The sequence below is a fragment of the Ctenocephalides felis genome, unplaced genomic scaffold (assembly GCF_003426905.1).
Source record: "Ctenocephalides felis isolate EL2017-DRISC unplaced genomic scaffold, ASM342690v1 CF-g0.4_SCAFFOLD_00845, whole genome shotgun sequence".
Taxonomy (NCBI): domain Eukaryota; kingdom Metazoa; phylum Arthropoda; class Insecta; order Siphonaptera; family Pulicidae; genus Ctenocephalides; species Ctenocephalides felis.
The window spans coordinates 43,078,944-43,092,779 of record NW_020536999.1 but is presented as its reverse complement, the minus strand read 5'-3'; the positions used below and the strand labels follow the sequence as shown (position 1 = coordinate 43,092,779).

The following is a 13,836-nucleotide window of genomic DNA, read 5'->3' as shown; positions in this document are numbered from 1 at the left end:
ACTATACGAGGTGTGTTCAAAAGTACCCCGGAATTTTTAACATTTCGCGGGTCTGGAGTGTCTGATTGTCAAAATTTTTTTTTATTGTGTTGGTATACATGCCCCTAAAGTATGATGAAATTTCATCTCTATATCACTGTTACTTTGTCTGTGGTAGTCGCTAAGGTTCGACGTGTTTTTCTGAGCTCGGCGATTTTTACAATGGAAGAATTGAAAAGTCAAAGAATTTGTATTAATTTTTTGCGTAAAAAATGAATAAAGTGTAACAAGTGTGTGAAATTTTACAAAAAGCCTATGGTGAGTTCTGCTATGAAAAAAACAAGTGTTTCGAGTGGTATAAAAGCTGTTTCCAAGATGGCCGCGAAGACGTTAAGATGACGAACGCTCCGGTTCGACCCAGCACGTCAACAAACGATTAAATGTGAAAGAAGTGAAAAAAATGGTTATGAATGATCGCCGAATCACAATTAGAGAATTGCTGATAAGTTGGCATACAATTTTGGCTCATGTCAAACATTTTTTCAAATGTTTTGGGCATGAAACGAGTGGCAGCAAAATTCATTCCAAAACTGCTAAATTTTGACCAAAAAAGCAATCGCATGAACATCGCTCAAGAGCTGTTAAATGACGTCAACAACGATCCAAGTTTGCTTGAAAGGGTCATAACTGGTGATGAACATGGGTGTACGGTTATGATGTCGAAACCAAAGCCCAATCGTCCCAATGGAAGAGCCCAGGTGAGCCAAGACCGAAAAAGCACGTCAAGTTCGATCGAATGTCAAGGTTTGCTTACTGTTTTCTTTGATTATAACGGCATAGTGCATCAAGAGTTCTTACCACAAGGTCGTACGGTTAATAAGGAGTATTACCTTGAAGTGATGCGACGTTTGCGTGAAGCAATCCGAAAAAAACGCTCCGATTTATGGAAAAAAACAATTCATGGCTGTTGCACCACGATAACGCACCTGCTCACTCGTCGTTGCTTGTTCGTAATTTTTTGGCCAAAAACAATACCGTAGTCATGCCCCAACCTCCATATTCACCAGATATGGCTCCGTGTGACTTTTTCCTATTCCCAAAGTTGAAGAGACCCATGAAAGGACGGCGGTTTTCCTCGATTGAAGAAATAAAGGCCGAATCGCTGAGAGTGCTCAAGGACATATCAAAAAGTGAATATCAAGGGTGCTTCGAAAATTGGAAAAAACGCTGGCATAATATTATATCTGGGGGGGACTACTTTGAAGGGGACCACATTAATGTAGACGAATAAATAAATATTTTTTTGAAAAAACGAAAATTCCGGGTACTTTTTGACAGACCTCGTATATTTACAAAAAGCTCGATTGATTTCTAATTTATAGATTAACTGATTAATATTTCACATGTTGATAATGAAATAATAGAATAATATAACATTTGAATAAATTATTAGTTGGTCATTAAACGCTTTTATGTATATAACTGAAGACTTTAAAAAATATATAGATGAATTGATTATTAATTAATATTTTTGGTTATTTAATACAAAATATGCTAAAATATTTAAATAAAATTATTCGTTAATCAATTAATATTTCTATATGAAATTATAAATCAAAATAAATGTTGACTTACTGTGTTCAGAACATGAAGTGGAGCCCAGCAGATGAAAAACTCTACAATTATCACAAACAGCATTCGAATTACCTATTGAAAAAAAAGAAAAGAAATATCGTGAAATTGATTTTGAGACAAAATTTCATTAATTATTAACTTCCCGAAGGAGAAGTTTATGTTTTCATCGAAAAATCCGACTAATTTGCTAATTTTATGTTTTCTCAACGTTTCAAGCCATTCTGAATCGTGTGTGTGTGAACAGATTATTTGCCGTAAATCTTCGTTTTCTCCCAAACGGCTGGACCGATTTCCATAATTTAAAAGCCATTCGTATACTTGATGAAGACTAGCGTTTCTTTGTAAATCGCAGAATAGTGAAAACTTTTTCGTTTCCTTTTTAGCCCGCAATTCTGAATCGATTTGTAAATTTAAAAACCGTTCGAAAGATATTGGTTGGGAATTGTGCTGATTAGTTTTTGGTAAAGATCGGCTGGGCCATTTTCTTGTAAAAAAAATCGACGATTTTTATGATTATTTTTACGGTAAATACCATAGTCTTGTAAATCCTACTAAAATATTGCGGCCCAATGACAAGTCATTTAATTTAATCGAATTTCTAATTTTAAAAATCCTTCAAAGTCCTTTTCTCAAAAACGCCTTAACCGATTTCAGAAATTTAAAAGCCATTTGAAGTATCTCAATGAGGACTATCGTTTGTCAGTTTTGTGAGACGATTTGCCGAGCCGTTACTTTGTAATTTGAAAAAAGTGTTGAACTTTTCATCCACATTTAAGCTCATACTACAGAATCGATTTTAAAAACTCAAAAACTGTTCAAAAGATATTAGTTAGGAAGGATACTGATTAATTTTATGTGAACATCTACCGAGCCGTTTTTCTGCAATTAACTGTTGAAAAAAAAATTTAAGCCAATTTTAATGGAACTTTTATTGGCCATATATATTATGGTCTTATAGAACTTACTGAAATATTACGGCCTTACGACAAGTAGTTTAATTTTGAAAATTTATCAAAGTTTGAGAAAATGAGTAGTTTTTTGACGTTTGTTAAAATTAAAAATAAATGATTTAGTTGGTACAACGATAAATTACTTGGTCTTGAACATAGTAAACCATTAAAGTCCTACGGAAAATGGTTCAATTTCAAAAATGGTTCAAAATTTATAGATTTTTGAAAATTTGCTTTTTGAAAATACTCCGAGTTAACGTGTTCGTTCGTTCATTTTCAATGATGTGTAATAAATCCACTCGGAATACTTATAATCACTCATAAATTAATTTATTTTTTATTTATTAAGTCGATTGTTTACACTTTTCGGAAAGTTCATGTAACTTGCCTCAAGGCAAAATACCAATACCAACTAGTATTTTATTTAATTCATACTGACTAAACCAGTCATATAGATAATTTATCATAATTCACATTTAGAATTTCGAAATAGCTTTAAACATTAACATCGATCCTAATTACCAGGAAGGTCCTACAGCAACTATGTAATACTTGTACAAAATAATTGTGTATATATATGCCTATATATATATATATATATATATTTATATATATATATATATATATATATATATATATATATATTTATTATTTGCCACCAACCACGAATACTGTCAACATTTCAACTCTTGTTTACTGAATAAGTTATAAGATCAGTTCATCAATATTGAGAAGGATTAAGTCTACATTGCAACCAACGAGATTATTGCAAAGATTGTGGTAGTTGTTGTATTCAATATTTCTTGATTCGTGTCCTCGAATACTGCAAATATATTCAGAATATAATCTAATTTATTTTACGTACTGACCTTTTTCTTGGCCTCAATGCTTTTGCACATGTAATTAGATCTGATTGCCTGCCGGGTAAATGTGTAGTGTGATGATACTTCATGGGGCATCATGGGTTCAGATAATGCCTCTCGTCCTCTTCTTGAATGACGATGAGATTTCTTTTCTGGTATTCTCACCTAATGACAACAAAACAGTGTTCATAAAATATAATAAAAAAACAGTTAAGTTTCTTGTTGCATGATATTTTATAGTTGCTTTCGCTACTCCTGAAGTCTTGATGCGCAATTGGAAATATTCAGAAATGCATGTGAGTTTGTGAAAAAAATATTTATTTTATACTTTTATCATTTATTTAAAAACTTTTTGTTAATTTTATTTTTTATTTGGAGAAACGTGTTAAAACTCTAATAATTCAATAAGTAATCTAAAAGTGTTATATATAATTATTTATATAAATACTTTTATCGGTTTTCCTCATGCATTACAATTTTAATAATTTGTCTACATTTCTAATGTAAATAAGCTAATGTTTTTTTACTTTATAATAGTTTAAATAAATGTAGTATTGAAATTAGTGGGGCGCATGGCAACATGCCTTAAGGCAAATTGCTGGAACTTCCCGTACCAAAATTTTTAAAACTTAAAAACGATTAACATTTTTGAAAAAAAAAATTACTTCGAAAAACTTAGATTTTTGAGAAACTATAATTTTGATAAGAAATTACCTTTTTTGAAAAAAAAAAATTTATTGAAAAAAAAAGTTTTCTTTATTTTGACATATTTTGGAAATTCTGAACTTTTTTTCGCCGTCTAATGGATGAACGTTGGTACGGAACCCATAGGAATGTAATCAAAATTTATACTTATTGTTAAAATATCTATAAAATTTCTGATAATTTGATGTGCATATGTCTAATGATCATTTTTGACCGCCAAATGGTATTTTTTTTACTTTTTTCATTAGATCTTCGAAACCGCTAGACTTGCCTTAATGAAAATTTTATCAATTCTTCATATTGTCAATGCAAGTAAAATGTTTTCTGAATTATTAAAAAACTATTCGATGCTCCGTTCTCCTAAAAGCTGAGTTACGAATTTTGGCACTTTTTGCCCCGTATCTTTGGAACGGCTAGGCCTACTTCCAACAAATACTAATCCGCACGTCTCCTTATCAATACGAATCGAATGTTTTTTGAATTATGAAAATCGGTTGATCGGTATTCCTGAAATCTTCGACGAAAATTTGTATCCGCACACACGCATACACACACATACATTCTTTTTTTTCGAAGGTATGCCAAAATACTCAGAAACTTTTGAAACGTGAAGATATATAAAAACTTTCATTTTTGATTTTTTTGCGATTACTATAACTTGCCCTACGGTAAGTTAATAAATATATTCTGAAGAGTTGTATGAACTTTTCAATTGGTGTAATTAATTAAGTTACCAAACATAAAACTAGAAATATCGATATTTAGCAATTTAGATCAAATTTCCAATTGTTTATTTTAAAAATAAAGTTTTCGCTGTCACTAAAAACTAACCAATTCAATTTCCATTTGTTTTCTTTCGAAAAAACTAATTATATCTGTAATTATGGTAATTATAAATGCAACAAAAAACCGTTATATGTCCTAAAAGCGCGCCTAATTACTTCAAACATAAATGAATTTTTATAATTTAATCACTTGCAGGACTATATTGATTATAGACTATCGATTGCCGAGTTTCATTGAAAACTCCAAATATGTTTTTTAATATTTAATTACGAAGTAACGTGTTGGCTGATGTTTGCCAAACAATAATGAACACGATCCTTATCTGATATTTTGGTAGCGGTTTTACATTTGTAAAAATATGCACAAAAACTTTAGCACAAAATTAATAATTGAAAACCAATGGAGGCCTTATCAAATTTCATCGAATGGCTTTTAAATTTTTGAAATCAGTGCAGTCGTTTATGAAAATTAAATTTAGGCTCACATACATACACACTTATATTTATGCCAAATGTAGTGTTTAATTATTTAGAATGATTTAAAACATCGAGGAAAAAGAAATTTAGCAAATCCGATTTTTAGCAAAAACATAAGGTTCTAGTTTAGGCGGTTCAAAAGTAGATGCAATAAATATATTAAAAGTGTGAAAAAGCTATATGAAAGTGTGAAAAAATTCACGCCATGCCAAACTATATATTGATCGACTCATGGATGTAATTAGAACCTTTTTTATTTCGCTAATTACTGACATGTATTTTTTTTAAGAATGGTCAAAACTATTCTTTTTTGTCGCATGAATAGAATACACTTCGTGCTATTTTTATATTACATATAAATGCACAGATGTAAATTAAATAATAAATAAGTAAAATACCCAATTGGTACTTATGTACCAATCCAACATTATATAGTAGGGTAGAGCGGGGCTAGTTGAGCATAGGGGCAAGTTGAGCAATCGAAATATCTCGAAAACTATTCACCGTCCGTTTAGGCGTTATATGGCGGAAAGATAGAGGTTTGGGAAAAATAAACATTCCGCGATCGCTAGTGGCCGCTGGACAAATGAGTGAGGCTCACGGGCGTTTTGTTTCTTTTGAGACCAAAAAGTAAAAACGTAATTTATCACGAGTTTTCGTCTGGTTTAGTCAAATGTTATTTATTTTTAATCAGGTAAATGTTATTCTTCAATATAATTATAGTACTTTTAATGTGCACAGAGATTCTGGCTATAATTCTCACGGTTTTTTTATAAACTCACTTTTATTTTGAAATTCCCAGTTGGGGTTAGTTGAGCATAGTTGCTAAACTTGTTCTGTCACTAAGACAATTATCATTAACTTCCAGAAATTGATCATTATTTTTAAGATTTAAGCTAAGTCTATGAGTAATAAAATAAAGAAATAATGATTTTAAACAAAAATACTGAATATAATGGTAAAATAATTCCTAAGCTACGATATTGTTCTGTTGACTCTACTTTTCGTTAATTATTCAAAACAAATTACTATAAGTTTTGTTTTCTCTGTCAATAAAGACTATAAATATAGAACTGGTTATTAAAAACTTATTTTATTTCATTACTAATCGACATTGAACCTATGATTTTATTATACTTTTTTAGTGCTCAACTTGCCTCACCTATGGGGTACATTGAGCATACTTGACTTTTTGCATCTAAACAGCTGTAGCTTTTAAATTTTACTTATTACCAAAAAGTAGTATTAACACTTTTGTTAAGCGATAAACAACAAATCCATTAAGCCATATAGCAATTTATTGAGACTTTTCATTGAGGTGCTACATCCGTTTAAGTAAAAATTTGCTCAACTAGCCCCGCCCTACCCTATACATTTTATATATTAAAATATATTTTTTAAAAATTGAAAAAGTCTTAGCTTCAATGTATGTTATTAGTATTACTCGTATATTTTCACGTTAAGGAATGTAACTTAAACGCTTGTGATTTTGATAGAGATCTATCATATCTAAAACAAATGTATGTATAAGTTTTACTTAGAAACCGATGTTAATATTTAATGGCAAGTCTAAAATGTTAATAACAGTCAAATATCTTGTAAAATTATACAATTACAATATGTACAGACCCGTGATAAGCCCTTCATCAGCCATTTCTTGACTGCTTGAGTTGCACCAAAGTTGTCTTTGTCTTTCGGCATTCTCTGTTTGCAATCCTGGTCCTTTGATCGTACGGCAACTTTATTGTTTGATAATATAGTACTTCCATTTATTGAAATCTGCTCGTATTTGGAATTTTCCGATCTCGAGGTATTAATAGGCGTGTTCACCTGCGTTTCCGATAGAAGGTTATTTGCCGGATAACTGTCTGAACGTCTCACACCTGTAATTGAAAAAAAAAATACTTTTATATACACATTTATACATATACAAACACACATATATATATATATATATATATATATATCTTAAATATATAACTTTTTTATTGTAGATATATACATATATATATATATATATATATATATATATATATATATATAAAATTTTTAAAATTTTTGAATTTTTTTTCATGCTATTTCCATACAAAACTTTGGTTGAATTGCGCTCTATCTAAACGTTAATATTAAGAGCTAAAACTTTCAGAGAGTTGGTTTTTATCAATTTGTAACCATTTGAGCCCCTGGGAGCAAGGAAAGTCGAAAATGACCATTTTAAGGACCACCCTAATATATATATATATATATATATATATATATATATATATATATATATATATATATATATATATATATATATATACTATATGTATTACAGTGTGTTACGAAGTCTTGTGAAGTCAAAAACATTTACAAATTTTCTCGAAAAAACGAGTGTTTTTACCAAAAAATATTAGTGAAATGGATATATAAATTATTACAGAATAAACGTGATGATGAAACGTATCTAGTTCCAAAACGTCGTTATTAAACATCTTCAAAAAAACAAATTGTTTTTTATTATTGGATTTACTGTTTGGAAAAGAAACAAAGAATATATTGAAAAAATCAAGAACTTATTTATTGAATATATATATATATATATATATATATATATATATATATATATCTTAAATATTGATTTTCAGCCAATCGTCGAAATAAAAGAAAGCAAAAAAAATAAAATATTTATTTATAATATACGTTTCGATACAGATTGTATCTAATAAATAGTAATTCTAATAAATATAGAAGTAATAAATTTGAATTTAAATTTTAAAATAATTAAAGAATAAAAGATATACATACCACACCAGGAAAAACTATTTTTTGATAATTACATATAGAAAATAAACCAAACATACATTACATATAAAATAAATATAGGAACTAACATTATAAGTGAATATGTTTAGTTTTTAAATTTAAAACTGAAAATTAAAAACAAAACATGTTCACATTTGGTAATGTTAGTAGTTGTAACAAGTTTTGACGGAGATGATATATTGATATAAGCATTAATTTGATAATTAAGAACTTCACAAAGTTATTGAATCACAGTAAAAAATACCAAGAAAAAAGTATAAGCTTTGAAATGATGCAATTAAAAAGTTGTCCGCATAACCACTGTGTTAGAAAATACAAAACGAAATATTGATTACACTTTTTCATACGCTATCAAAAAATTATTTAACAATGATCGTTATAAATAAAATCGCGAACTATATGAGTACAAACTATTTTTTTTATATATTTTAGAGTTTTGATAGAACGTTATAGCTTGATTACAATATTTCATTCTCATATTTTCAGTGATATCTTTGCTAAATTATGAGGTACGACATTAAAAATTTGTTAGTCGAATATTTTCCGACAAAATCTATAAATATCGGATATTTTTACAAAAAGCTATTAAAATTCGTATAAATAGTTTAAACGAGTGGGCCAAACCGCGATCGTTGCTCAAAATACTTCACTTATATAAAAACAAATATATTTTCATTGTTTACACATATCAACAATATTTGTTAATCTATAGTATATGATCTAACTATACATGTAAAAGAAGACATAAAATATTGAATTAGATTTTGCAGCGAACTTACCCAAATATCTGGATTCACAATAATTTCACATAGTACTACAATGCTGCATTAACTACATGCATTATTGAATCTTTGCACGTATGTATATGATGGCAAATATATCTGTATTGTGTATATCTAAGTAATATTCCAATACTATGAATGCAATATATAATGCAACCTTATGCAAGTGGAAGAAAATATGAAATATCGAATAATATTTTACAGCGAGCTTAGCCAAAAATATTGATTCACAATATTGAATTTATCATCGTACTGTAAACTTTGCAAATCTTATTCGTACCATTAAAGATTTATTCATATAATGACAAATATGTATGTTGTATACATCTATAGGCAGTAATCGAATCCTATAAATGATTCTACATTTATCCAACATGAATCCAACTATATGGAAGAAGAAGAAAACGTAAAATATCTAAACAGATTTCATAGTAAGTTTACCTAAATATATCGATTCACAATAATAAATTGATCATCAGCAATTCATCAGCATTGCATATATACGTATTATTAATATCTTACTCATAAAATGACAAATATATCTATATTACATACACCTACAAACGATGTTCGAATCCTATAAATGTAGTATAAATCGCTACTGCATGCAAGTCAATGAACACAATCAGGAATCAAATTTCACAGCGAGTTTACCCAAATACGTAAATCGATTCGCAATATTTAATTTATGATGATATTGCAAATGTACTTTATTTTTAATGTGACAAATATATCTATTGCACACATCTATAGATGTTATTGGAATCTCAAAAACGTGGTATATAATTTAACTACATGCAAATGAATTAAAACATGAAACAGAAATCGGATTTACCCAAATAAATCGATACAATATTGAGGGTATCATCGAACTGCTGTTTAGAGTAGTGTAAGTACTAGGGTTTATACAAAAACCGACATTTCAGAAAACCGGTTTCAAATTTTATTTTCACTAAACAACCAGTTTTAACCGGTTTTCGAATTTTATATAGAAAATAAATTTTTGCTCGAATATTCTGTAATTTATCCGTAAATTTAGTATAATTTAGCAGTATATGACAGAATTTATTTATTGTTTAGTTTTATAGATAAGAAATAAAATTATTTTAATTTTAATTATTAGAACTAAAAAATAATAGTTTATCTTGATTAAATAACTTTGAAAATATTTATTCGTTATTCATGCATTATTTTCACATATAAGGATAAAAATATGTTTATGATAGTGAAGAAGTTTGTGAATAAATAAAAATAATACATTAGTAAATAACAAAAATTCATTAAATTAAAAAAAAATAAAAAAACAATTAGATACATGTTGATACATACTTGTTAATATCAATTTTAGTTTTAAAAACAATTAAGCTAAACTCGGGTATTGTCTGTTTCGAGCAATTTTAATTAATAATTTTAAACATTCTTTTTCATTGTTCTTTCATTGTTTTTTTGTTTAATGAAATATGATTTCGAAAAACTGAGAACGTCTATCGATGTGCTACTTAGACGTATCAATACTCTCATACTTGCGACCAAATTATGCTTAATTGTATTTAAAGCCTGATATTATAATTCTTGTTTTTGTTCTTTAATTTGTGGCTTCTAGGGTTTAAAATTCCTTTTTTAAAGTTTGAGTAGAGGAAGTTACTTACTTCTTCAAGAAGTCCCACTGATTTAAATTAGTATATACACTGGTATAAAAATCTAAATTAAGCATTTCTGGGAACCATTGCAGTCTGACATCAAATTCTATTAAACCTTTATGATTTCAAGAATCAGAACGCTTTCATCTATCTTTTACATTTGGCTATATTTGTCATTTTCCATTTATACAGTCAAAGCCGATTTTTTTTTCAATAAAAAATCGGTTTTCGAATTCTATAATTTTCGCCAAAAAAACGGGGTTTAAAACCGGTTTTTGAAAACCGACAAACCCTAGTGAGTACTTCACTCATATAAAACAAATATATCTATATTGCGAAGATCTATAGCCAATATCCGAATCCAACGAATTTAGTAAAAATATACAAGTAGAAGAAAAGGTGAAAGAGTAAGTAAGATTTTCTATTACAAATGCAATTTTATCCTTGAGGAAATTAATAATAAAGATGTACAATAATATTTATTATTTGCCATGAACCTGCTATATTAGCTACTGCCAACTCAAAGCCAGTTGTTCAAATATTTAACTTTATAGCTTGTATTAACACAAATCCGGGAGTACTGCAGATTTCATGTTACAAGTGCAACATCTCCAAATTGCCCTGCACATATTCAAGTTACTACGGCAAATTTGTAGCACAAAATAGTGAATTTAATAGAATGTAATGATATGAACAGTAAGCCGCCTCATCTTGTTCCTAGTGAACTTTACTCTAGTAAATATGCAGTAGTGATATTGTATTTTATTCAAAATGTAGATCAGAAGTATGTTTTCAACTGAAAATTTTCCTTCAGATTACTGTTGCGCAGAGGAATATGTAAAAATGAATACAATAAAATTTCAATGTAGTACGTTGAATAGAATAAAGTCACCCACGCTGCACTTTTATAATCCAGTTGCATTTTAACACAACCCACGGCTCAACTTTGGCAAAAGTTTCCATTACAAAAATTGATATATGTAATGAAAAGTGATTATGAAATACGTAAAAAAGAGTGGTAAGTGATGAAATGTAAATATGTGAAGAAAATGAATGTGTAATATAAAATTACAGAAAACTATTGGAATTTGATTTATCGTGTCTCAAGGTAAATTGTTGAAACTTCCCGTATTGTAATAAAAAGAAAATAATCAATAATTATTTTGAATAATTTCGAATACATTATTCATTATAAATAATACATACTAAAAGTTCATAATTGCTTTGGGCGACAAGCGTATTCAACATAAATGTGTGTATGTTTATAAGAAATTTGTTAATTTTTTTTAATATGATTTTTTTATTTTCTGAGAATTTGAAAATTTTTGAAAATATTCGATATTTTGAAAAAAAATTTTAAATTTTGATAGTTTTTAATTTTTTCCAGATTTAGATTTTTTTGAAAACGATAAAAAATTTCGAAAATTTGATTTTTTTGAAACTAAGTTTTTTTTTAAATATTGTAATTTTTTTTGAAAATTTTTAAAATTAGAAAATTTTTTGTAAAAGCATTTTCTGCACACCGTCTACACAAGCAAAAGGTTTTTCGAATTAATCTAATCGGACCACCCGTTCTCTCAAAAACTGCATGACTATTTTTACACCCAATCCTCCGAAACGGCTCTATACCTTCATACAGATTGGTTATTCCATACTGTTGAAAATGTCGAGGGCATTTGTTTAAACTATATAAATTAACTTCAAAATTAAAAATCTTGGTACAGAACCCAAAAAAATTTATACAAAATGTGTACACATTATTAAAGTCTCGATAAAACATCCGATAATTTGATGTCTATATGTCTAATAAATATTTTTGACCGAGAAATTGGAAATTTAAAATAAAAAATAATTGAGGGTCCATAGTCGCTAAACCTGCCTTTTCAAAAATGTAAGCAGTTCTCCGTTTAGTCAATACAAATAAAACGTTTTTTGAATTATTCAAATCGGACGCTCCGTTCTCTCAAAAACTCTATTACTATTTTTGGCTCTTTTTACCATTTTTCTTCGAAACGGCTAGACCTGCCTTTACAAAAAACTAATCAGCACGTCTCCTTATTAATATGAATTGAATGTTTTTTTCATTATTTAAATCGGTTGATCCCGAAATCGTCAACGAAAATTTATATCCGCACACACACACAAACACTCATACATCCATTTTTTAAAGTATGCCTAAATGTTCGAAAACCTTTGAAACGTAATGAAATATAAAAATTTTCATTTTCGATTTTATAACTTACCCTAAAATAAATACAAATATCATACATGTTATAATAATTGATATAATATAAAAAAATAATTTATTTACTTATAATCACATAATGCCCAAAAAACGAATTTAAAATATCATTGCAAAAATTAAAATAGTTATGGAAAATTATGTAAAATCAACAATGTTATCTTGTAATTTTTTAAATATATTTGAATACCAGTATTTGAAACAAGTTAATAAATAACACAATTAAAAATAAATTATAAAATTTGTTTTGCAAATATATTTGTAAATAATTACTATTCACTTTATTTTATACCGAAAGTTTCAAAATATTTTAGAATCACATATTATAGTGCAGACTAAAAATTTGGAAATTTGTGATATATAAAAGCAATTTTGCTTGTTTCCAGACAACGAAATACCAAAATGAGGAAAAACTTTTCCATCTGTTTATGTTTCCATGTCTGTAAATGTTGAAACAGGATTGATGAATACATTTAGATTAAAATATCGAATTTGAGCATCGGATATAGAAAATTTATTTAATTCTCCTTCTATAATTAGTGCTGAAAATTTAAAGCCTAAAATTTAATTAAAATAAATTGTGAAAGATAAATAAAATATGCAAATAATTAAAAAAAGCGGGAGGGCTATAATACTTGCATCTATATCATGACCTTAAATTTTATAATTATAAAAATGTTTTTATGTATATAAATCACTTCTCACAATTGAGATCGAAGTTATTGAAATGCAATGCAAATATATTCATAAAAACGAACGCTAAGAATAAAATATGAAGAAAACACATTTGTTGTGTTCCTCAAAATCTCGAAGCGAACTTTTTAATATGAATATATTCTTTTCCAAAACATTGTTATCAAACTAGTAACACAAAGAAAACAAATGAATAGACAAACTAGCATAATACGATTTTGATCAAAATACATAGAACAGCAGTAATAGTGTCATATTTCATGAATATAAAATGCTTATT

At 28.0% G+C, this 13,836-nt stretch overlaps 1 protein-coding gene across 1 annotated transcript in view; it reads right to left on the bottom strand.

Annotated features, from left to right (window-relative positions):
• The window catches only part of LOC113383610, a 261,160-nt gene that overhangs the window by 154,186 nt on the left and 93,138 nt on the right, over window positions 1–13,836 (bottom strand). The window contains exons 8-10 of the mRNA XM_026621865.1: window positions 7,024–7,277; window positions 3,434–3,592; window positions 1,615–1,686 (exon numbers count right to left, since the gene is read on the bottom strand). Of these exons, the coding sequence (XP_026477650.1) occupies window positions 1,615–1,686; window positions 3,434–3,592; window positions 7,024–7,277 (485 nt within the window). The remainder of the gene's footprint in view (window positions 1–1,614; window positions 1,687–3,433; window positions 3,593–7,023; window positions 7,278–13,836) is intronic.